The following is a 23,160-nucleotide window of genomic DNA, read 5'->3' as shown; positions in this document are numbered from 1 at the left end:
GCAGGGTAACGTTTTGTCCTTTAACAAACTCATGTAAGTAAAACAGTGATTTTGTCACTATGTTTCATTATCCAATATGTTTTCAGGCAATGAAGTGGTTAATGTAGTTAGTTCAAAGCAAAGAGACTGTGTTTCGTGTTTCCCACATACATGCTCTCCTTCATATATTCCTTGTTATAAATGAATTTACAATGTATTTATATTTGTAGTGTTTAGAGCATGTTGTGTGTTGTTTATCAGGCTGATGTGCATATTTTCTTAAGTTTGGTGATTGTATAGGGGCTGTAGTAGTTTTAATTTAGTGATAGAAAATATATATATTCCTCTTTCAATTTTCTGTCTCACAGTATATAGGTAGAGGAGCTAGGGTAAAATGGTGCTTATTTTAATGTTTTCCAAAATATTAAAAAACATTATAATCCAAACTATTACTTGGCATATTTTACTGTTCTCTCCGTGTATTTCAAAAAGGGGTATGCTAAATGATGGTTGAAATTTATGGCCAGGTAGACCCAATGTTATACATGACCCAGGTTCTACAGCTCCACCTTTTTTTCAGTTGTTGCCAGGCCTTCCACCATTTCTTTTGTGCTTGCCAACAGCAGTCTGTACTAAACTACTTGAGTCATGATCAGTGTCAGTTTTTTTCCTTCTATAGCTGACAGTTCTTCCTCTTGGCTTTTTCCAGGATTTTATGTGCACCTCTTCTGTATCTGCTGTGTTTCAAGATTTGTTTCTGGATTTAAATCTGCTCCTTGAGACTTGTATGAAGGGAGTAGAAAGGGAGCTTGCACTGCCTTTGTGGGAGGAGATACCCTTGCCTCTTAACCAAGTGCAGAGAATTCTCAGGAGTGTTTTTTATTATTCTTTCCTCAGTTATGCAAGTATAAAAAGAGTAGAAGGCTAAAGAGTAGTTAAACTAAGCAATAAAAGGTCTGAAACTTGTAAAAATGGGATCTCTGAGATTGAAAATATGTGAATAGAATTGGAATATGGCTATTTCTGTTCTCAGTTAAATGATTCATTGAACATAATGTTCACCTTCAGGAACAGTACTGCATCCAGTACTACCTAGTGTAATTCTGAAGTATTTAATAGCCCTCATGAGTCCCACAAGAGTGGTGATGAAACCAGATAAAAGCTATTTGTACATGCAGTACATTACCTACCTGTTTAGATAATGAGTCTTAGACTTGAATCTTTGGGGAAGTTCTTACTTTGTTCTGCATGCGATCTCTGCTGATTTTCACAGGTGACCAACGTTTTGACTTTTGACTCACAGATGGGTACCAGCTTTTTTGAGCATAGATTAACTTGTAGTTAGTTATGTAGTAGCACAGATTAACTTGAAGTACTTTTGAATTTAATTTTAAAATTGGAAACTATAAGATCATAATATCATTATTTAGTCAGATTTAATTTTACAGCTTTAGGAAGTCTTTAATGAAAGCAGTCTTGAGGACTTGTGGTGTAGATGGCAAATTCTAGTCTCACTGCACATGTATGATACTAAAACTATGGCCAAGACCCTTAATATTCTTTGGAGAAAAATGTTAATGAATCAAAGAAGTGCTTGAAGAAACTCATATTCAGTAATTTAAAATTTGTACTGACTTCCTATGATTATAAGCCAAGTATAAGTGAATGCTGTGTGGAATACAGTCCAAGATAAATTTCACATACCTTAAATTTGAATTTAATAAATGATTTATCTGAAATTTAGCTTGGTTTTTGTTTTAAAAGGCACAGAAGATGAAGCAAGCTCAGTAATGCAATATCCTACACAGTACATTGGTCAAGATCCTTACTTGCATCAAGATGATGACCAGCAACAAGGATGGGTTTCTTGGGCTTGGTCTTTTGTTCCTGCTATTGTGAGTTATGATGATGAAGAGAATGATTCTGGTGGAATTGGTGACGGAACAGCAGAACAGCAGAAGTCTCAGTCCCTCAAGGATCCTATTATTTCAGTTGGCTTTTACTGTACAAAGGCAACAGTGACTTTTAAGGTAAATATTTCTCTGTGTCACTTATTGAGGAAGTGCATAAAGATTTCCTGAGCATTCAAATACTGTTTGATTCAAGACAAATATTGTTGGTATTATGAGGGGAGTATTTAGTTAATGAATAACAAGAAATGTGAATGCTAAAAATTCCTCTTGAATTGTACTGGACTGATAATGGCAACGTGAGTAGTTTTTGTTATTTGATCTTAGAATTTGAGTGTGAACTTCATCATGTTCAAAAGAAACCACTTAATTTACTTAGATTAATATTTTTTGATGGGAAAAGCCTGAAGGCATTCTGTGAATGTTCACTGCAGAATTCCATTACAAATACATATTTCTTTATAAAAGCCCCTCTGATTTAGAGCTAGGATTGGAGGAATTTTTAGAGACTGTTCCTTTTTTGGACTATTGTATGTGAAAATACCATTTTAACTTGATAATGCTGAATTAATTTTCCATAGGTCGAAATTTTATTGAAGGAAAAAAAGATAAATAGTACATTTAGGCTGAGCTATAAACAGTATATGTAGAGAAATATTTAATATAAGCTCTAAGCACAGCTGGAAATTGTTGCTGGCCTTCTAATATTTTGTAAACTTGCAGAAGGGAATATGGAGAGTCTGACTAAGGTATTGAGATGTATTGATAGAAATTAGAAATTAAAGTATTGAATTAGCAGAATACTTGCAATGTTTCAAGCTATTTGCAAGCAATTCTATGTGCATGACTACACTAAGTGGCTCTTGGCTTTACAATTAAGCATGTATTAAATCAAGGTCAGAACTTGCCACAGAGTAATTTAGCATGATTTTTATGACTTTGAGCCTTTCAGATTAACTGCAAGACTTTTGTAACTCTCATACAAAAATTATGTGCCTGATTATACCCAGTACCATCAGGAGCTCCCTGTCCCTTTTCTGCCTGTTTGGCTTGACATCTGTGCACAAGAATGTTTTATGGGGCTTTATGCCTAATTTAGCTGGTTTTGTTTGGTGGTGAAGAAGGGCATTTAGCTGCTCAGAAACTGCCTGAAAGGGTGAGACAAGTGACTTTGGAAGCTGTAGATATTCTGTGGGGATGTTGATGTTTTAAGCCTTCAGCCTCCTGAAAAATTTGGTTAAAAAATTTGAAGATATCAACAGCATTCAAGTGTTCAGTCGTGTTCTTTTGTGTCAGTCTGCTTCAGCTTGCATTAAAAGAGGCTAAAAATAAATATTATAATTTTGTTCCCTCCATTAATTATATTCCTGGGACACCGCTTGAAACATTAGTTATATTCCTGGGAATATAATTAATTATATTCCTGGGACACCACTTGAAACATGAACAAGCCACTAAAGTCCAAATTTTTCATTTATCATGGCTCAGCATCTTCTTTTACACTGTCATACAGTAGTAATTTTGTGCTCTTGTTCCTCATGCAAGAAAACTCATTAAAAATAATATGAGCTTATTCTTTGAACATGTGTTTTGCTAGAGAGGGTTTTCCTAATGCTTCATTTGCAAATTCATGCATTTTATATTAGGAAGTGATTAAAAACTACTGAAAATGTAACATTTTGCATTTTAGAGATTTGAAATGTGAAGTGATGTATGATGCTAATATGGTGACAGGAGGAAAACAGAATTCATTGTTCTGCTTGCATGCAAAGAGTGTATGGAATTAATTTGTGGTTCATATTTTGGTTAAAAAATAAGGTCAAGTTTCTGCATTAACATTTTGAATAGTTGATATCATTCCAGCTAAAATCATGCAAAATTGAATGTACCGTTTTCTAATAATGGTGAAAACTATTCTTGTAATTTCTGAGTTCTTTTAATCAATTAATTGCTTTTCCTCTGCAATAATTGCACACAGGTGAAGGGTGATCAGTGACTTTTTTTGTCCAATTTTCTTGGACATTCAGATTACACAATTTTAAATTGAAACAGCATCCGTTTGTATCCAGTCTTGAAAACAAAGAGAGTGTGTAGATATTAGTTTCAAAAAATTACAATTTGAAGTATTTAAACTGTTCACCATAAACTAACTTGAGGTTTTTTTGTGCCAAATGTAATATATTCAATATAGAGTGCATCTTTTTACTTGTTTTTCTTGGCTCTATGTTATGTGCTTTTTAACCTGTGCATGTTTTCCCATTTTGAATTTTTATATCAAAGTCATGCAAGAAATATAAATGCATGCTGCTCTTGGTTGGCATGATATGAAACAAAAATGTGTATGGGTATAATCAAAATGTGTCTGCAATACTATAATGATGTTTAATTATTTTCTGGGGAAAATAAATCAAATATTAATGGATTTTTACAGGAGTTTATAAGCTTATTTGATATTTATATCTGTTTCATCTTTTCACACAGTTTCTCTTTCGATAAGCAAACTGAAAATACTGTAGTGGATTTAAAGCATTCTGTTGTAGCATATTTCAAACTGAAGTTGAACATGAGACGTTCTGGATATGGATAATGTGCTACAGCTGTTTAATTGCACCTGTTTTCTGACAGTTAATGTATTTTTGCCCATAGTTTACTTTGTCTTTATCAGTTCTGTGTATTAATGACCATACTGTCATGAATACTAAGGTGTTTTATAAGGTGTTTGTCCTGTTGTTCTGTAGCTCACTGAAATGCAAGCTGAAAGTAGTTATTACAGCCCTCAGAAAGTAAAATCCAAAGAAGTCATATGCTGGGAACAAGAAGGAACAACAGTTGAGGTAATTTTACATTGACAAGGCTTTTTTGATACATTTAAAGTCATGTACCAAGAAGTTGCCGGTAAAGTATTTTTAAATTATTTAATTGCCGATTTTTCATTTGCTGTCATATTGTATGTGTTTGTTGTAATAATCACATAGATATTAACTCTCTAAACTTCTGTGTTGTAGTAGTTGAACACTATAGTAATACCTTCCTTTCTGGTGGCTGGTGTGATTGCTATTTATTGAAACTCTAATTATATAAACTAAGCATATTTTGCTTCATTTTTGTCCATCTTCTCTATTTCTTGTGGAATAGAAGGCTTAAAAATTTATCACTTTATTCTTTTTCATCACTAGGTCCTTATGAAAGGTGAACTTTTTTTTGATTGCCAAATAGGTTTTGTTGGTTGCCAAGCTATGTGCCTTAAAGGAATTATGGGAATTAAAGATTTTGAAGAGAATATGAATAGAAGTGATGAAGTGAGTATGTTGAAATAACAGTTGATTTGCCCAGTAAGCAATTTTGTTATCCTTTATTAAAATATCTGATTGCAAAAATGGAAAAGACTGCTGTTACCAGCTGTGATTTTTGGATATTACTGTGATACAGAGCTCAGTGTCTATTCCTTAGAGTTGAAAAGACAAATATCTCAGATTGAGAAGAGGCAGAATATAAGACTTTTTAAAAATCTTTTTGGACAGTAACCCATTGTTGCCTTTGTAATTTTGTATAAAAAATTAAAATATAATTGAAAGTCTCTGAAAATACTTAAATCAATCAAAGATTGGAAGGGAAAAAATGGGAACACTGTATGGTGAAGATAATAAAGGTGGCACAAATACTGAATGAGTGTCTTACCTCACTTTTCAGTAAGATTGAGAGCAGTATGAAGTGAATGAGTTAGACAGTATCAATTCTTGTATTTTAAACAGATGCAAATCTTCAATTGTTTAAGAAAAAATCAGGTATCATTATGAGCTATTTTAAAATTATTTAATGAAGTGTTGCATGAAATTGTTACTTCAATAATGATGATTTTTAGATGATTTGTAGATAGGGTAATGCCCTAAAGTATTGGAGAACAGCAACTATTATCTATGTTTAAATAAAAACAAATAATGTAGACAAGAAGAGACCTGTTAACTTGATATTAGTGCTCTGTGATATCTTGTAAAGTATTCTAAAAAGGAAAATAAGGAATATGGAAGAAAATAAGTGCCTGTATTTATGTCAGATATCTCCTAATGTGGGAAATTGTGATATTGTGATAGATTTGAGCACATCATGGCTTGACATCCATCTCAGGTGTTAGTGTGTGCAGAGCAGAAAACAAGAAAATATCATGATATGGCTGCTGAGTATGACATTATTGGGATTTTAGGGATGCAGTGGGACACACTGTAGGACTGGTGTGCTGTTATGGATACACAGAGGCTTTTCCAGAAGGAGAGGCTGGGGAGGCAAGGATGAGCCAGCTGTAAAATGCTATGCTGGCCTCGTTAAGGACAAGGGAGATGTGGCTGGGGATGTGAGGGTGGACAGCCACCTTGTCTGTAGCAACTGAGATTGTCAGGTATAAAATCTTGAGAGAATTGATTTTTTAGACTGAGGTAAGTGGGTGAGCAAAAGAATTTCACAGAATCATAAAATTGTCTCTTTTGGAATGAACCCAGAATAAACATCAAGTCCAACTCTTTAGTGAATATCCCATACAGGGATTGAACCCACAGCTGTGACATTATTAGCCCCATGTTCTGACCAATGGAGATAATTTCCTTTAAGATAGTTAATAAGGAACATTTGGGGTTTTATTCTTACTCATTTTTCTGCCACTCTATAGTCCAGGAATTTAGGAAAGTATCTGCTTTATGACAGTGGTGATGATTCTACTTGCCTGTTGTCTGTGTACTGCTGTGGTTGTGGGATTGGTCCTTTCATAAAGGTTCTGGCTCTGCCTGTGATTGAGAATAGATAGTTGGAACAAAAATAAATCTCCTAAAAAACTTTTTTGGATTGATTACTCTTGTTAGGAAAGTTGTATTGATTTCAGAAGGGTAGAAGTCTGGGAGGAGGCATGTTAAAACCTAGATGAATAAAGAATGATAATGTAGCAATGAGGTCATGCATGGAAATAACTGATTGCCTTGAAGATAATGAGTACAGCATCTAAAAGGATTGGGCAGCCAGAAATAGAGTGTGCAGTGACAAGTTTGTATACAGAAGAGGATTGGGGCAAGATTTGGAGTGATGATGATCTAAGGTTATTTGCTGTTAAAATGCTGCTATTATGTTCTATATCATCAATTGTATCATATTCATTGGTTCAGGCAATTTTTGTTCATTTGAAAATGGGGAAGGAGTGGACAGGAACTTGTGTTATATGAATGAAATTAATTTCATTGTTTCATCTTCATTCAGAATGAAGCATGCTATTGAAGATTACTACTCTGTGTGTGTCTTATTTGTGTTACGACAGAATTGAACTACTCTGTTAACTTGACTGATTTTTTTTTTTTTTTCTTGCTTCACTTTCTACTGCCTCATGAAGGAGGCATGCTTCTTTAATTGTGGAGAAAATCTGAGCGTGAAAGGAATGACATACCTTACCAATTCACTATTTGATTACAGAAGTCCAGAAAATAATAGTATTCGTGCAGAATTTATATTGGATGCAGCTCATCATAAGGTCAGAGAATTACATTTTTCTTATAAAAAAATTTCCAATGCTCTCTAATGGATTTCTTCTAATTATTTATATCTGTGTACTATTAGAGGACTGAATTCTCTTTACTTTTACACATTTAACTGAATCTTACTTTTCAGCTGGCCAAAAAAAAAAAAACCAAGTAAATCTGTTTGTGTCAAAAAACAGACACCCACAAAAACCAAGCCAAAAAAAGAGCCAAACTGAAAAAACATGTCCAAAAGAAACCTCAAACTCCCCTCCTGCCCCAAAAACTGAATTAATGTCATAGTTTCCAAAAGCAGTAACCACAGAACATTTTAAGAGGAAAAGAGACATGTGGGAGAATACTAGCAAAAGTCAAGCTTTACCAGCACGTGTTTTAAACCCAAACAGTAAGTAGTCTATGGTCTTCAAACTAATAAGTACTGTCAGATTTGGGTAGTATTAATTTTATTGCTTGTGTTCTATATTGGTCTACTTAGAGAAAATTTTGCTAGTTCTCCCTTTTGTGGAGACAAATTTTCAGTCGCCTCTAGTCTCTATTGTTGTAAATTGTGCAGTAAAGCTTTATTCCCTGGTTGTCTGCCATTATTAAAGATTGGTTGCAATGACCAAGGTGGTCCTTTCTGGTTGTGTTCATTGGTGGAGGTCTGTGCTGTTTGTTGTACAGGTAAGCCATTTACAATTTTGGAATGTATCCAATTTCCTTTAAATTTAAATTTAACTATTTTCACCTTTTTAGTAATATTGATGAAGTGTAATACTGAATAATCACGTGAAAAAATGAGTTTAGTAAAATCACAAGTACTTATAGTCAATCTTTTCCCATAGTGTGTTTTAAGCTTTATTCTCTCCTTGGTCTGTCTTCAATGCTTTCACAATTTGCCCATTTTTTGGCAAGATTGGAAGCAAATTTGCTGTGTGATGTATTATATTATGTATGAATCCCAATGTTGGCATAAAGTCTTGATAAGTTTCCTACTGTTGAAAGATAAAACTACAATATTCCTTGAATAGCAAAGCCAAATTGAACGAGCTGAAGTTTTCAGCATATTTAATTAGGATGATGTGTTGCATGCAAGAGGTCAAATGAAGAATAGTTACTTCATTAAAGGTACTAATTGACTCGATGTAATTGATGAATTGGTCAGCATGTCCGCAGGAATTATGGATGTGCATTTGTGTGGCCTCAAATGGAAGTTTCATTACCTATCAGAAAGGTGAATTCTTCTGATAACCTCTGTCCTTTGCTTTGATAAGCCTTTCCCTGTGTTGATGCACAAATCCAAACATGAATATATCTCTCTAGTAACAATCTATCAGTTGGGAATCTCAAGTTTCTTTCCTTATACAACATTTTCTTTGTTTGCTTTGCTTTGTTGGTAGGAGACATACACAGAGATAGCTGGAATGCAGAGGTTTGGGGCTTTCTACATGGATTACTTGTATACAATGGAAAGCACCGGTGGCAAAGGTACCTTTTTTCCTTTGTTTACCCTGATGAATAATAGAAACAAAGACTTTTCATGCCTAGATGGTCCTTGACCATCTGTCCTCTAACTTACCTTAGATTTACCATCAGGATTATCATTAAAATGCTTTCATCTTCATTGATGTCTTTCAGAGGTTAGTTGTTCTGGTTAGCTGTTGATTGTTGGTATTCTTCATTTTTTATTTTTCTTTTCTTGCATAAGTAATCAAAGTGGTATTTTATATAGTTGCTAAACTGAAAGTTAAGTATTTTGTAGCAGTGGTGGAATTCATAAAATATGATGTCTTTTTTAAAAAAGTTATTATTATTGACTTGGCACATTAAAAATATCTTGAGAAACCCTGGTTGAAGAATGAGGTTGATCGTATACTTAGCACAGAAGATGAAAAGGGCTATTGTTTTTCTTCTACGAATAAAAATGCAAGGATGCAAGAAAGTGTGAAAATTATCTTTAAATATGTGTATCTAAACAACTTGATGAGCAAATACTACTCTAAACTCTGTGCACAAAGGTATAGGATAATTCTAAACAGTTCTTTGTGATTCCAATAAATTATTTTCTAAATCTGAGAAGTGGGTTTAATGAAGTAAATATATCTACTTTTGTGAGTGTCACAGAAGCTGGGACAAAGGAGTTAATCTATCAGCAAGTAATATGTTTCTGTTTTTTCACAGATATTCTTATCACTGATTGTGATATAATTTCCCCCTCACTCCTCAGAACACTGTCATTTACAGCTGTTCTGCAGTTTTATTGTCAAATTAATATTACTTTCTTGCCCATCTGTGTATTTATTATTTTGAATACTATTTCTCTGGATATCTGTTGGGAACTTCTTGCTATTTTGGGGCTGAACATTTATCTGTCCTTACTACACAGTCCAACTCATCTGGGGTTTTTTTTGTGTTTTGTGTTTCTATTTCTATGTTAGAGAATTCACAACTCCTAATGTTTGGCTTTGTTTTCTGGACATGGTGGACATTAAGTCTGAAAGGAGTAGAAAAGAAACTTCCAGTTTCCTTTTAGTTGCATCATGAAACATTTACAAAAATAAGTAAATGATGCTATTGCCCTCAGCAGTAGAGGCATACACCAGGAAATTTAACAGTTCTTTCCTGACTCTGAGGCTTTCCTCTGTACCATGAGAGTGGTGTGAAGCTCTGAAAATTTACAATGAAGTCAAACATATACTGCAGACGTCTTCTGGTTTTAATAACAATTTAAGTGTTCAATTGCACACTGAACTCCTATGTAGAGAAGTTGAAAACCTCGGGTAAGCCTTATCTCCTTTTGAAAGTTAGTGTAGAAATTTAAATATGCACATACTATGTGCATTATGAAGAAAAATTGATTTTGTGGAGTATTTTTTCTTGTTTCTCTGAATGCATAAGGAATGTTATGATCATATCTCTTCCTGACATTTAACTAATGCTTTTCAGAAATTACTGAACTCAGAAATGCTTTTTTATTTTCCTCAGTGTCAGACTATTGTATTTTCTGACTACATTTTTCCCTCCTTAGCTTCTCTTTCTTTCCTATCAGGATGATTTCTTGTAGCCTGGGCTTCTATTTTCTCCATCAGTTACTAGGAGAACACCTCACAAAATGTAGCTTGGCTTTCTATCAAGTCTTACTGTGTGCTTTTATTTCAGTGTTGTTCCTTTGATTTCAGGAACCCAGCTGCGTAAAATAATAGAATAATTAATTTTTAAATTGTTTAAATGGTTGTTGTTTTTCTAGAGTCAAGAACTTAAAATCTTAAATTTTAAAATGTTTTTGTCCCTCAGAAAAGCAGATGTGATGCTTTTTGCTAGTTATTTTCTAGCTAATTTTTCCATATTGTGAGTTAAATGCAGAGTTGTTATATAGAATGTAAACAAATAGGTGCAAAATATTTATTTAAGATGAAGGTATAAATACATTAAGATTTTGAAAACAATCTAAATCTGCTCCATTTTTAATGTGTTTTTTTATATGGAAGTTTGCATTTTACTATGTCTTATTTCGGTGTAACTGTTTTTAGTTACCATTACTGCACCTCACATACCATAAAAAAAACGAACCAAACTTAAGTTATAGGAGGCAGTTACTGTGATTGTAAGATTTTTATCTGTCAAGGCAATTTTGGTTTGACACATTCTTTGCACCTTTAACCTTTCCTGAAGCATAGGATTACTGATTAAACCACAAGTGCCTCCTGGATAACATTAACCCTCAGGAGTTTCATCTGTCATTTACAGAAGTGCATTAATCAATTTCAGTATTTTGAATGAAAGCAAGATAGTCATGCACAGTAGTCTTATTTAGACATTTTGTCTGTCTTTCCCTTCCTTTATTTTTCTGGCTTTTGCTTTGTATTTCAGTGCATAACAATTTCTCTGAAACATTTTGTAGCCTGTCAGTTCCCTGATCACTGATTTGCATGACCTACAGAGCTAGCAGAGTGTGCTGTTGAAGTTACCTTTTGTTTGTAATGTCTACCTCTCTACTGTGCTGGCAACTTTATTGTGCAGCACTCATTTTGATATTTTTGGTTGATTAGAATTAGACACACAATTTAAAGGGAGCTTGAAAACTCAGTGGTTGAAAATTGGTTTTCTTTATGCATCCATGAAGTTTCAAGATTACCTACTTCTGTAGAGCCAATAGGTTTTCTGCCTTTTCTGTTTGCATTTGGGTGGAATTAACTGGAACTGTTCCAAAAAGTGGTTTGTATGAATTTTGTCACTTAGATATATTATTCATATACATACAATATATACAAGCAAGTCTGATTTTTCCTCTTTGAAAAGGCAGGCTATTACTACTTCTGGCCTTATTGTTTTTGGCCTTATTATTTTTTATATGATGGTATGGTTTTTTGCACTCTTTGGTAGTGTTCATCTGAACTGAATACTGTGTAGAATTGGAAGGATAAAAGTATTTATGTTAACTGCCTATAAAATAAATGCAGAAGCGAGTATGCTGGGTTTCAAACAAATCTCTTTCAGGATTCATTCAAAAGATTGTAATTCAGTTCCAGCTGAAGATTTGAGTAGGTTTTATAAGGAAGTATCCCTCTGTCCTTTTATCTTTCTTTTATTGTTCTCTTTCTTCTCAGAAAAACAACAAACCAAGGGAAGCAGAGGCTATAAATGCTCTCACCGTCAACTTCTGTTAGGCTTTTAAGGATAAAGCTAATTCTTCTGCTGAGTGCATAAGCCTGTAAAGGTCTGCAGAACATTATGCCAGCTGTGCATCCAATTCAGCACAGTCTCAGTTTATTTGAGGACCTTTATCCTCACCACTGCTTAGAAGCAACAGTGTTTTATGGAGTATGATTTAAACACGAAGGAAAAAAAACCCCCTATGCTTGCTTCCATTTCCACCAAGCTCTGCTTCCCTCAATGTAAGGACTGTTTTGAATGAGTGCAGTTAAAAGAGTACAGTAAAGGAGAGAGACCAAAGGGTGAATGACTGGGTTCCTCTTGGGCAACCAGAAATCATAGAATTGTTAAGGTTGGAAAAGAACTATTTAAGTTATTGAGTCCAACTGTTAACCCAGCACTGCCATGTTCACCACTAAACTGTGTCCCCAAGTGCCATATTAATACATTTTTTGATTACTTCCAGGGATTGTGGTTACAATGCTTACCTTGACAGGTTGTGCCAGTGCCTGTAGCCAATTTCAGTGATATTTTTCCCAATATCCAATCTAAACCTCCCCTGGTACAACTTGAGACCTCTCATCCTGTAGCTTCTTACTTGGGAGAAGAGACTGACCTCTTGCCCTTGCTACACCCTCCTTCCAGGTACATCTAGTGAGCAGTAGGATCTTCCCTCAGCTCCTTTTCTCCAGGCTAAACAACCCCAGTGCCCTCAGTTCCTCAGAAGTTTGTGCTCCAGGCCTGTCACCAGCTCCGCTGACCTTCTGTAGTCTCAGAACCATTTAGTCTTGATGCTTATTTTGTCAGTGTTCAGTTGTGTTATGGTCAGCAAGATATTTAATGTTTAGTGCTTCTGTCAAAGCAATGAAGACATTGTCAAAGTGATGATCTTAGGAAAAAATCAGAGTGAAGTTCAGCAAGCTAAAAGTGTTAGAGGGATAGGACCATAGTTTTACAAGTCATATGTGATAGGAAAGCTTGAGCTTCTGAAATCTGCATGATTTAACTGAAGAATTTCCATGAAGTATGTTTAGAGAAACAGTCATGCTGTTAATCTGACTAGATGAGTAGCCTGTACTCACTGGTAGCTGATGGGTAGCCTGTATACACTGAATGTGTGATTTTGGTCTGTCTTATTACTCTACTAAACTATTCTGTTATCTCTGTTGGCTTCAAAAAAAAAACAGTCTGAGGCATAACGATTAAAGAATTTTTCTTTCTTGTTGTCCATATGTCCGTGAGTGGTGGTAAATGTGAATGGAAGGAAGGGTTTATCTTCATTTTTAGTCTGCTTCTTCCAGTCTTGTCATGGCAGCTAACCTTTCGAGGGCCCAAATCTGTCATGTCTCTGCAGCACATCTTTTCCTTGATTATTGGGGATACGTAACTTTGTGACAAGCTGTGCAAAGTTTTGAACACCGTGGCTGTTATTGACATGTGAGTTTAAGCTGCCATAGAAATTTAGACACCTCCAAGGAGTCCCAAATTTGAGAAATACAAAGTTTATGGAAGAGTTAATAAGTTTTACTTTGCTTGGAGGCAAGGCAGAAATTTGTCCTGTTTGCTCTGCATTTACCAGAAATAATTTTGTTAAAACCTGTTAAACCAGTCATTGTATATTTGTATGTTATATGTGTATAGTTATATTTTTTTGTATATTTATTAAGTCTTTGATCACAGGATTTGAAACAGAAGTAGCTGATAAAATATATGTTATTGTGTGTAACTTTTATAAAACTTGTTGTAGTTTCTGGGAATCAGCAAGACCTTTCTTCAGTAAAGAGTGAAGATTTTGGAAATGTTCAGGAGATGTCTACAAAAAGCCTCATTGTGGGTCCACTCAATCTTCGACTGGATAGCAGCGCTGTGCACCGCATCATGAAAATGATCGTTTGTGCTCTGGAACATGAGTATGAACCATACAGCAGAACTAAGCCAGGTTTGCTCCTATTGCTTATACACAAAAGTACAGAATTATACCACACTACATTTAGTGCTTCTGAAGGTGCAGCTTTCAAATAGTTTTTTCGAGTCTGAAGAGCAAAATGTAAAATAAAGGTAAATTAATCACAATATCCCCGTCAGTGCTGGATGTACTTCTGAGATAATTTCAGACGCTTTGAACGCCATTTGTTTTAATCATAAGCCTCGTGTTGAGTAAGAATAGCTTACTTCATTTTCTACTCTAGCTTAATTTTGGAATCTTAGAGAAGAAAGTATTCCTACAGGTATTTATGAGTTCAAAATAATAGTTATATAGGATGAAAATGCATGGAAATAAGTTATGGTAGACTGTTAAGATGAATTTCTCAGAACAATACAGATTTCAAGTAAGGAAAATCCAGTTAGTATTGCATTTAGCTTTAGGTAGAAACAGTGTGGAATAACATTATTAACTGCAAAGGGGCAGAGGGTAAGCTTGGCATTTTTTGCTAGTCCTTAGGCATTTCTGAAACATCAGCTGTAGGGCATGTTTTATATATTTTAGTGAAACATATGTAATCTCCATTTATTGTAGATATTACAGATGGAAGTAGAACTATGCCAAGCTCAGAAGAAGTGGCATCACTGGAGGAATACATTCCCACTAGACTTACAACGTTCACTGTTCTTAAGTGTACCATTATAATCCCTGTGGCAGAATTCAATTTACTAGACCACTTGCTGCCCATAATCATGGGTGAGAAGGTATGTATGCACAGATAAGGATTCAGTTTTTTATATCAGCATGTGCTATTTCATATAAATTTTCTTACTGGCCTGTTATTCCATGTGCTGGATGTATCACTGAGTTCTGGATTAGTTTGGTGCTTGTGAACCTTCAGATACCAAAAATGGGAGTCTGACTAGTTAGACTTGGAGATTGAAGGTGTTATGTATGGGTGGGAAAAATACTTTCAAATGGAAAAGATTTTAAAGCATCAAACAAATGAAAAAGCAGTAGCTCTGATCTTATGATCAGAAGAGTGAGTACCTGTTCTGCGGGTCTTCATTGGCTTGGTAAAGTATGAAGTCTTTTAATATGCAGGCTCAGTAGAGACGACATAGGTTTTAATAGCCAGCTCTGTGTGTACCAGTTCCAGACAGGATGTCAGCAGGACTTGAGCATTTAACTGCTAAATGATAAGCTCACAGAGACAGAAATTTCCTAATAGCCTTCATTTGTTTTACCTTTTGGATATGTATAGTATAATGCCAGCTAAAGAATCCTATACTGGTTTCATTCTTGTTGGTCTCCTTTGTCAATGTGCAAAGTTGAGGTACTGTAGGGGTAAATCTGTGGCTTGTAGGGAAGGCTTGCAGTAGGTTTATCTCTTGTGCCAGAGGCTGGAAGGTGTTTTATGGGTAAGGGAGAGGGTGAGAAGAAGATTCTCATCAATTCTTGAGTTAAATTTCTAGGAGTTTTTGTCCAATATTTCATCTGATAAGCTGAGATTGCTCTGGTAGGTCATTCTGAAGAAGAAAATGCTTTGAGGAGACTTAATTGTGGTCTTTCAATACCTGAAGGGGGCTTTTAAAAAGGAGGGGAGAGGGTTTTGTACAGGTAGATAATGACAGGACAAGGTACAATGGTTTTAAACTAAAAGATCAAGTTTAGTTTAGATATTAAGAAGAAATTTTTTGTTCAGAGGGTGGTGAAGCACAGGAACAGGTTGCTCAGAGAAGTTTTTTCCTTTTTAGCACTTTTTAATACATTGCACTGAGAAGTGCAGTGGGTTGTAGTGCTTTTCACCTTATGGGCATGGACAGATGCTGTTTTTACAATGGGAGAAGAGTCCCATGTTTGCTGTAGGTTTGAGGTAAAGTTGAATTCCAGTGAATTTTTTGCTTGATGTAATCATTACTTGGAGTCTCAATTTACATTTCTTGAATGAAGCCAAGCATATTTAAAATAATGATTTTGAAGTTTAGATTGAAAATAATAAGTACATCAACTTATTGTCCTATTTTGATGCATATTTAATAAAATTTTCAGATCTGTAGTGTAATTTAGATTGGAAGAGATGTTTGGAGGTGTTTTCCAGGAGTTCAACATCCTGGTCAAAGCAAGAGCAGGTGTTCTCTGTACCCTCCCAGTAGGTTGCAGTAGACAGCAGTAGGATTCTTCTCTGGCCTTCTCCAGACTGAAAGACTTCAGTTGTCTCTGTTTCTCTTAAAACAGAGCTCATGTGCTCCAACCCCACAGCCACTTTGTTTCCAGCAAACTCATTCTGGTATGCCCATGTCCAACTTGTGCTGGGTGCAGTACTCCATTTTAATGGATACTATGAAAAATAGACTTGGATATCTAAAATTGTCATATTTATTTTCTGTGGAATGACATCTTCTTTTGTTGATATACCTGGCATGTCTGTGAATACATGGAAGTGTAAAGGCTAGATCAGCATGAGATAAGTATTATGGTGATAGTGCTTTGGAGTGATAAAAAGGTAAACAAAGATTTTTATAGGACAAAATATTTTGACTTGGCATATTCTTGTACTGGGTTGACCTCAGCCAGCTGCCAGATGCTTACCCAGCTGTTCTCACTCCCCCTCCTCAAAAGAGCAGTGAGGGAGAGAGTGGGATGGGACAGGGTAGAGGGGGAGATCAATTACCAATTACCAGTATGAGCAAAACAAACTTGACTTGGGGCAATTAATTTCACTTATTGCTAAGAATCCAAACAACATGCCCCTTTTCCCCCTGAGACTCAATTTCACTCCTTCATTCCCTGACTCTTCTACCTCCCACCCCTTAATAGAGGAGGATGGAGAATGGAAGATGGGGGTTAGTCTGTAACAGCTGAGCTCTGCCATTCCCTCATCCTCATGCTGTTCTCCCTCAGTGCAAGTCCTTCTGGCAGGTTGCACTCCTTGAGGGAGAATCTGCTCCAGCATGGCCTCTCCTCAAGGCTGCAGTGCCCTTCAGGGCATATCCACATCCTCCAGCATGGGGACCTGCAAGGGCTGCAGTGTGGATGTCTGCTTTTGTCTTGTCTCTTTCATGGGCTGCAAGAGAAGCTCTGCTCTGGTGTCTGGAGCACCACAGCCTCCCTGTCCTTTTCTGACCTTCCTTTTCATGTTGCTGTTTCTCACTTATTCTCGGAGTCTTTGCAACCTGTGTGGTGTTTTTGCCCATTCTAAAATGTGTTTGCACAGAGGTGCCCCCAGCTTGGCTGAGGAGCTCAGCTGTGCCCTATGGTGGGGCTGTTGCAGCACAGGCTGGAGCAGGCTAAACCTGGCCCAGGACAGCCCCTGGTGTCCCCTCACAGAATCTGCCCCTGCACCACCAGCACCTGGACACCTGCACCCAAGACAATTCCAGATAAAAAGTTGATTATTTTTGACTTCAAAGAAAAAATTTTGGAAAGATTTGAGGATTTATAGTATAATGCCATGGTAACGGTAAATAGTTTATTTAATGTAGATTTTCTTGTGTGTTTGGGTAAGAACATACAGATATGATAAATAATACATTTAAGTTATGACATAATTCTTTTTCCTCCCTGCCCTAGAACTTGAGTGGGCTGTTAAATGCTGCAAGTTTCCAGCCCCTGCGGCCTTTACCTTCTGTGCGGATTCTGGTGGACAAGGTTAACCTGGAGCACTCGGTGCCCATGTACGCTGAGCACCTGGTGCATGTGGTCAGCAGCCTGGGGCAGCCCTCTGACAACCTGCTGCACTACTGCTACCAGCACTGCTATCTGAAGGTCAGTGAGGGCTTGAGATGTGTGCTGAGAGCATCATGTATGTTCAGTTAATCTGAAGTGTTAGCAGGTTTCCTGAAAGGATGTTTTCAGCTAATCTGAAAGGCCATAGAGTAAATACATTTCACGGAATGTTGTTGTTTGGGATTACTGCTTCTGACTCGAGCCAAGTGTTGTGTAATATACACTGCACACTTCATATGAGAAAAGTGCTAACTGAAGCCCCAAGGTCCTTGTGACAAGATAGAATTATTCGAAAGAAACTGTTTTCCTCATCTGAGATAATGCTCCTGTGGTTTGTAGATCGCTGCAAAATTACAAACTTACAAACTTGATGGGAATTTAGGAGGAAAAACTGTTACTACTGGTAGTGTTGATAGAGCAAACCCATCACAGTGAAGATATGCAATCAAAAACTGTTAAACAAACAATTTGTTTTTCATTTTAAGAGAATAGATCTTTGGAGGTTCTCAATTAAAGATGCATTATGTGAGAGGAGCTCTTATTGTGAGGCTGGAGGAAGCTTAAGATATGGAAAATTGTTTTGAGATGGTTCAGTTGCCATCTGCTCTGTGGAGGAGTTTTAAAGCAGGCCTTTCCAGCCTTTTAAGATGTGCTTAGGAAGCTTGAAACCTTTTGGGTGCTACTAAAATATAAATATCTAATATGACTACTGTGAATTTTAGTAAATGTCTGAGTTATCTATTCACTTCCACGCTGATATTTTACAAAAATTTAAATATTTATTATCTGCATTCAAGAAACTGTGTTTCAGAATTGCATGGCAAGCTTTCAGTTTTCTGGGTGACACGTCACATTTAAAGTGATTGGAATTGCAGTACTGCAGGTCATCTGTATGTTTTTCAGTTTGAGAGGATTTTTTTCTCTTGAGGAAACATTTTAGTAGCAAAATTTGGACATCAGCTTTGGGTTTTAAAGGGGTTTTTTGCTAGCTTTAATAGTGCCTGAGTTGTTCTGTTCTTGTGAATGGTACAGCATGTTAAAAGACAAGTCTACAACAGTTTGTTTGCCATATTGAATAGGGAAAAATCATAAAGAATTCCTGTGATGATTCTTTCTGTAGCCAGGCTCTTATTAATAAAAAAAGCTTTGAAGGAAAGGTTCTAATTTCCTTAAATACCACTCTTTGGTAACTACCAGTGTTGTTATAATTACTCAAAGTGATTTTACTTTGTATGAAAGGCAGTATGTAATCGGCAAGTTTAAAGGATATAGACTAAAGTATTTGAGTTGAAAAATTGTAATTCAGTGTTCTTTTAAATTCAGCTGACTGTAGTTAACATTTTTTGAGTGAAGAAAATATTTTAATGTGTATTTTTAGGGCATTACTTGTAGTAGATTTTTGTAGCTGTATTTATGTTTGGGTAAAAGGAATTCTCTAAAAATAATACACAATTTATTTAATACTTACTGAGTATAAGTACATATGTTATAAAATATCTTGAAACTAATCTAGTCACATGATAATATACCTATTTGACCAACTGCATTTGTTCCAGATATTTGGTTTTCAAGCAGCACTGACTTCTTTGGACAGTAAAGGATTATACTGCATCCCTGTTCCAGTTATCCCCTCATTCAGTACTGCTGTTTATGGCAAGCTGATCAAGTTCCCCAAATATTGGTGAGTATTAAGCCTGTACAGTGTGATTAAGTCATGTGAACAATTATTTTGAATTTTTAATGAAGGATTTAAAAATGCCAAGCTTTGCATATATCCCTAAACTTCTCTGTGTCCTCTCATATTCTATTATCACTCATAGGTTTCTTTGTGAGGATAGTTGTCAATAAACATGTTAGACCTGATGTGGCTGAGAGACCTGGAGCTAATGACACCAAGGTCACAGGTTCAATCCCAGTATGGCCCAGTCACTTTGGATCAGTGATCTTGTGGGTCCCTTCCAGCTCTGCAGATTCTGTGGTACAGAAGAAGCCCTGTGGTGCATGGCTTTCTTCGGGACCTTGTAGGTTTCTGAAACAGTTGCCATTCTTTCTTGAGGTGATACAAAAGTTACATACTGATGGCAAGCTTGATGTTTGAGCTGAATAGGTCAGCTTTTTCTTTTTTAAATTCAACCAAATAAAAAGCAACAAATTGGGGGTAAAACCCCCAAGCATCCCAAATCCACAGTGTTTCTGCTACACTTTTATTTGTTTCTCATTACAGTTGGAAGTGTAAACTATTTGTAGTAGCTCAGATGTTAAATACAAATATTTTTCTTCTGAAAACAGTTCTGTACTTTATTAGGAAATGTGCTACATAATTTTTTTAGCCATAAGTGCAGTGGAAATTCACTATTTAAATGTATCTCTGCGGTTCAAATTTTGTGGTCATAAATGGCAGTATGCAATAATTTATATTGATAGGTTGCATTTATAAAAACTATTTTCATGAAAATCCATTTTGACAATATTTTGGACAAGGTATTACTTTTCTTTATCCCTCATTTTGAGTAGTAGCAGTCTGTAATACCGCTTTATGAGTAAATCCATGCAGAAAAAATTACCTAGAGTGACAAGAAAATAAAAAAGTATGTTAATTTCAAAATATTTTGGCTTCAAACATTTTGTTGAATAGCTAATTTGTAAGATGCATTTGTTTGTGAAACCTTAATGGATTATACAAAAAAAGTCTACTTCTATAGTTGTTCTTAGTGTCACATAAAGAATGTACTAATTTTTCTTTCATAAGCTGTGATACCATATTAAATGTAAATGGGTTTTAGCATTATTAGCACACCACCAGGTGGTAGCAGCCTAACTGATAATTTCTATCAATAGTTTACAAAAGTATTAATGACTTTGAATTAATTGCTGTTGTGTTGTACCTTTTTACTAAAAAAAAAAAAGAATATTTCTAGGATACTCTATTATCAGCACTAATCAGAGTACTCCAGGACTTTACGACTGACAGCCTTTCCTTATGTTATCTCACGTTTAACACTAAGCTCTGGTTAGTAATCCTGGTAGCAAACTGCATGAATAAATTAGTGTTGAATGGCAAACTTATATTTCTTCACTATATTCTAAACCCCATGCTTAGTGCAAAAATCAAAAAATTATTTTAGGGATGAATTTCTAAATAAATGTGTCATCTGACAACTTCATGGTATTCAAGTGCTGCTGCTTTCTCATGTGTGCTTGTGCTCTTCTGCGTGTGCTTGCTGTGCTCCATCTCTTGCTCGCTCATGCTTGGTTTCTTGTGCTTGTCCTTGTGCAGTTTCACACTTGCCCTCACTCTGTCTCATGTTCCGGGTCTTATCCTTACATTCTCTCTCTCGTGCATTCTTGGATTGTCTTGTGAAATCTGCCTCTCTCACATTCTTTGTCTCTCTCTTTTAAAAATGCATTGCATTACCGTGCATGCCCAGCTGGAAGGAGCTGTAGTTTTGGGGAGTGGAGGCAGGGCACTGATCCTGCCTTAAAACAGCAAACCATCTATTGGCATTTATGAGAAGATAGAAGATAGTTAGAGCAACACTTTCTGTGGTACTGTGGTCTGGTGTCTTTTGACGGTTTTCTCACTTTTTTTCTCTGATATGATCTCTTTCTATGGCTTATTTATTTCTTAATGAAATTTAAAAAAAATTTATAAATGAACTTAGTCCAACCTTTTATCTAAACTAAGCAACACCAATTTGTGAGTAATAAAGTAGAAAAACAAATGAGTAGAGCAGCAGCCTGGTTAAATGAAGTGTAGTTTGAAGTGAGTAAAAGTCCAGATGAAACGCATCAAATAGCACTTCAGCTAAATCGAAATCAGCATGAGGACTGAGAGCTTCATTGAAGTCATGCAGTGAGTGAGAATTAGTCTGGTAGGATAACCTGGTAATGTCATTAAACTTAAATTCAGTTCTCCCTCCCAAATTATACCACCTGCTTTATTTGGATTTGTGGATTTCACATTCCAGAGTTTCTTAAAGTGCACACATCTGATGCTACATGTGTTCTTCTATTTCTTCGTAGAAAATACATACCACAGACCATACCTTTTAAAAACAAAGACATTTTATGAACTGTTATGGAATCCCTTAGGTAGTATGTTTTGAGTTAGCAGTGAAAATCTCAACTTTATTTCTGACATAAATCAGTAGAAAAGGTTTCTTTTCTAGTTTCAGTACAATAATCTAAAAGTTACTGTTATATACAGTGTATTAAACTGTAGTAATATTAATTTTTTAAAACTAGTTGATAAACATTGGCAGGCTGTTTTAACAGATAAAATTTCAGCAGCATCAGTCCAGTAAATTCTAGTAAATGCCTGTAAACAGTCATAACATGCTGTTTATCTATCAGATTGATGTCTCTTTTAGTTTCAACTAGTACACTTTCTTTGTATAAAAGAAATGTGCTCAAACTCACTAGTTAAGTCTTGGACATCTTTTAAATTGCATAGCTAATCTGTTTTTATTGGAAAGTACAAACCATCTGGTCTTTTGTTTTTGTCAAGTGTAACAAGATGCAAAATACAATGTTAATGTCAATATTTTACAACTGCTTTATGTAGTGTTGCATGCCAGATTGTAAAGCAGCTTTCAGAGCTTTCAGGAGGATGTCTAAAACCAACTGAGAATTAACAGAATATGGTTAAAAGCCTAGAGTGAATGACAAGAATGTTTATTGCCAAACAGAAAACTTGAGAGGAATTAGATTATTTTCTTTTATTCTTTTGGCTTCAATGTCTCTGCTAACAGATGAGGTAATCTGGTGTGAGACACTTCAGTGTTGTAACCTTCTATCACTTCTAAAATACCACTTCACTGTACTTCTGAGGAATGCTAAATTAACAGTACAGAATATGGATTTGTAATAGCCTTCCTTTTATTTTTCCAGTATCTGATTGGCAGTGAAGTGTTCTCCCTATATTTTGAGCTAGGTATCAGTCTAGTTATGTGTGTTATTTATTGCTTTTCTTAACCTGTCTTCTCTAAACTAGTGTTCCAGACTCATGTTTTTATTTTTCTTTATCAGGTCTGTAGGAAATTTCTCACTCACTGTCTCTACCTGTGGCAGATTTTCAGACTGTGAGCTCTGGTAGAATGAAATTATAAATGAAGGTGACATCATTATCCCTGATTCCTTTCTGTTCAGCTTCTTGGTCCTGTGGTCTGCTTTTAAGAGATCTGTTTTCTTGATAGTGAGTCCCCTCTTTGTTAATTGGATACCAGAGCAATAGCTGCTGTTTGCTGCTTTCAAGGAAGTACCAGTACAGAGTTGACTAATAGCTAGTCAGGTTAAGTTTGAGTGTGTGAATTAGTCTTTTATAAAGAGGTTGAGGACCTGCTGGGTAAATTATTATCTAGGGCTTCGTGGTCTGCACTTGAATTATTAGAGAGTACAGAGCATATAATTGATTGTTCTTGAGTTTTTACTCTGCCAGAGCAAAAAACTTGAATAGAAACTTGCAATTAGATCT

General features: G+C 35.7%; 2 protein-coding genes across 7 annotated transcripts in view; one reads left to right on the top strand and one right to left on the bottom strand.

Moving 5' to 3' along the window:
* Window positions 1–23,160, bottom strand: part of LOC134426653 (cytochrome c oxidase subunit 6C) — a 475,168-nt gene that overhangs the window by 91,883 nt on the left and 360,125 nt on the right. The window lies entirely within an intron of this gene.
* Window positions 1–23,160, top strand: part of VPS13B (vacuolar protein sorting 13 homolog B) — a 429,375-nt gene that overhangs the window by 54,314 nt on the left and 351,901 nt on the right. For all 6 annotated transcript variants that reach the window (XM_063171820.1, XM_063171844.1, XM_063171830.1 and 3 more), the window contains exons 8-16: window positions 1,744–2,009; window positions 4,628–4,723; window positions 5,066–5,188; window positions 7,258–7,395; window positions 8,782–8,869; window positions 13,782–13,973; window positions 14,553–14,722; window positions 17,532–17,726; window positions 19,244–19,368. In XM_063171820.1, coding sequence (XP_063027890.1) covers window positions 1,744–2,009; window positions 4,628–4,723; window positions 5,066–5,188; window positions 7,258–7,395; window positions 8,782–8,869; window positions 13,782–13,973; window positions 14,553–14,722; window positions 17,532–17,726; window positions 19,244–19,368 — 1,393 coding nt within the window. The remainder of the gene's footprint in view (window positions 1–1,743; window positions 2,010–4,627; window positions 4,724–5,065; window positions 5,189–7,257; window positions 7,396–8,781; window positions 8,870–13,781; window positions 13,974–14,552; window positions 14,723–17,531; window positions 17,727–19,243; window positions 19,369–23,160) is intronic.

This window comes from Melospiza melodia, chromosome 1 (assembly GCF_035770615.1).
Source record: "Melospiza melodia melodia isolate bMelMel2 chromosome 1, bMelMel2.pri, whole genome shotgun sequence".
NCBI lineage: Eukaryota > Metazoa > Chordata > Aves > Passeriformes > Passerellidae > Melospiza > Melospiza melodia.
The sequence above is the reverse complement of the archived record's forward strand: the minus strand, read 5'-3'. Positions and strand labels throughout refer to the sequence as shown.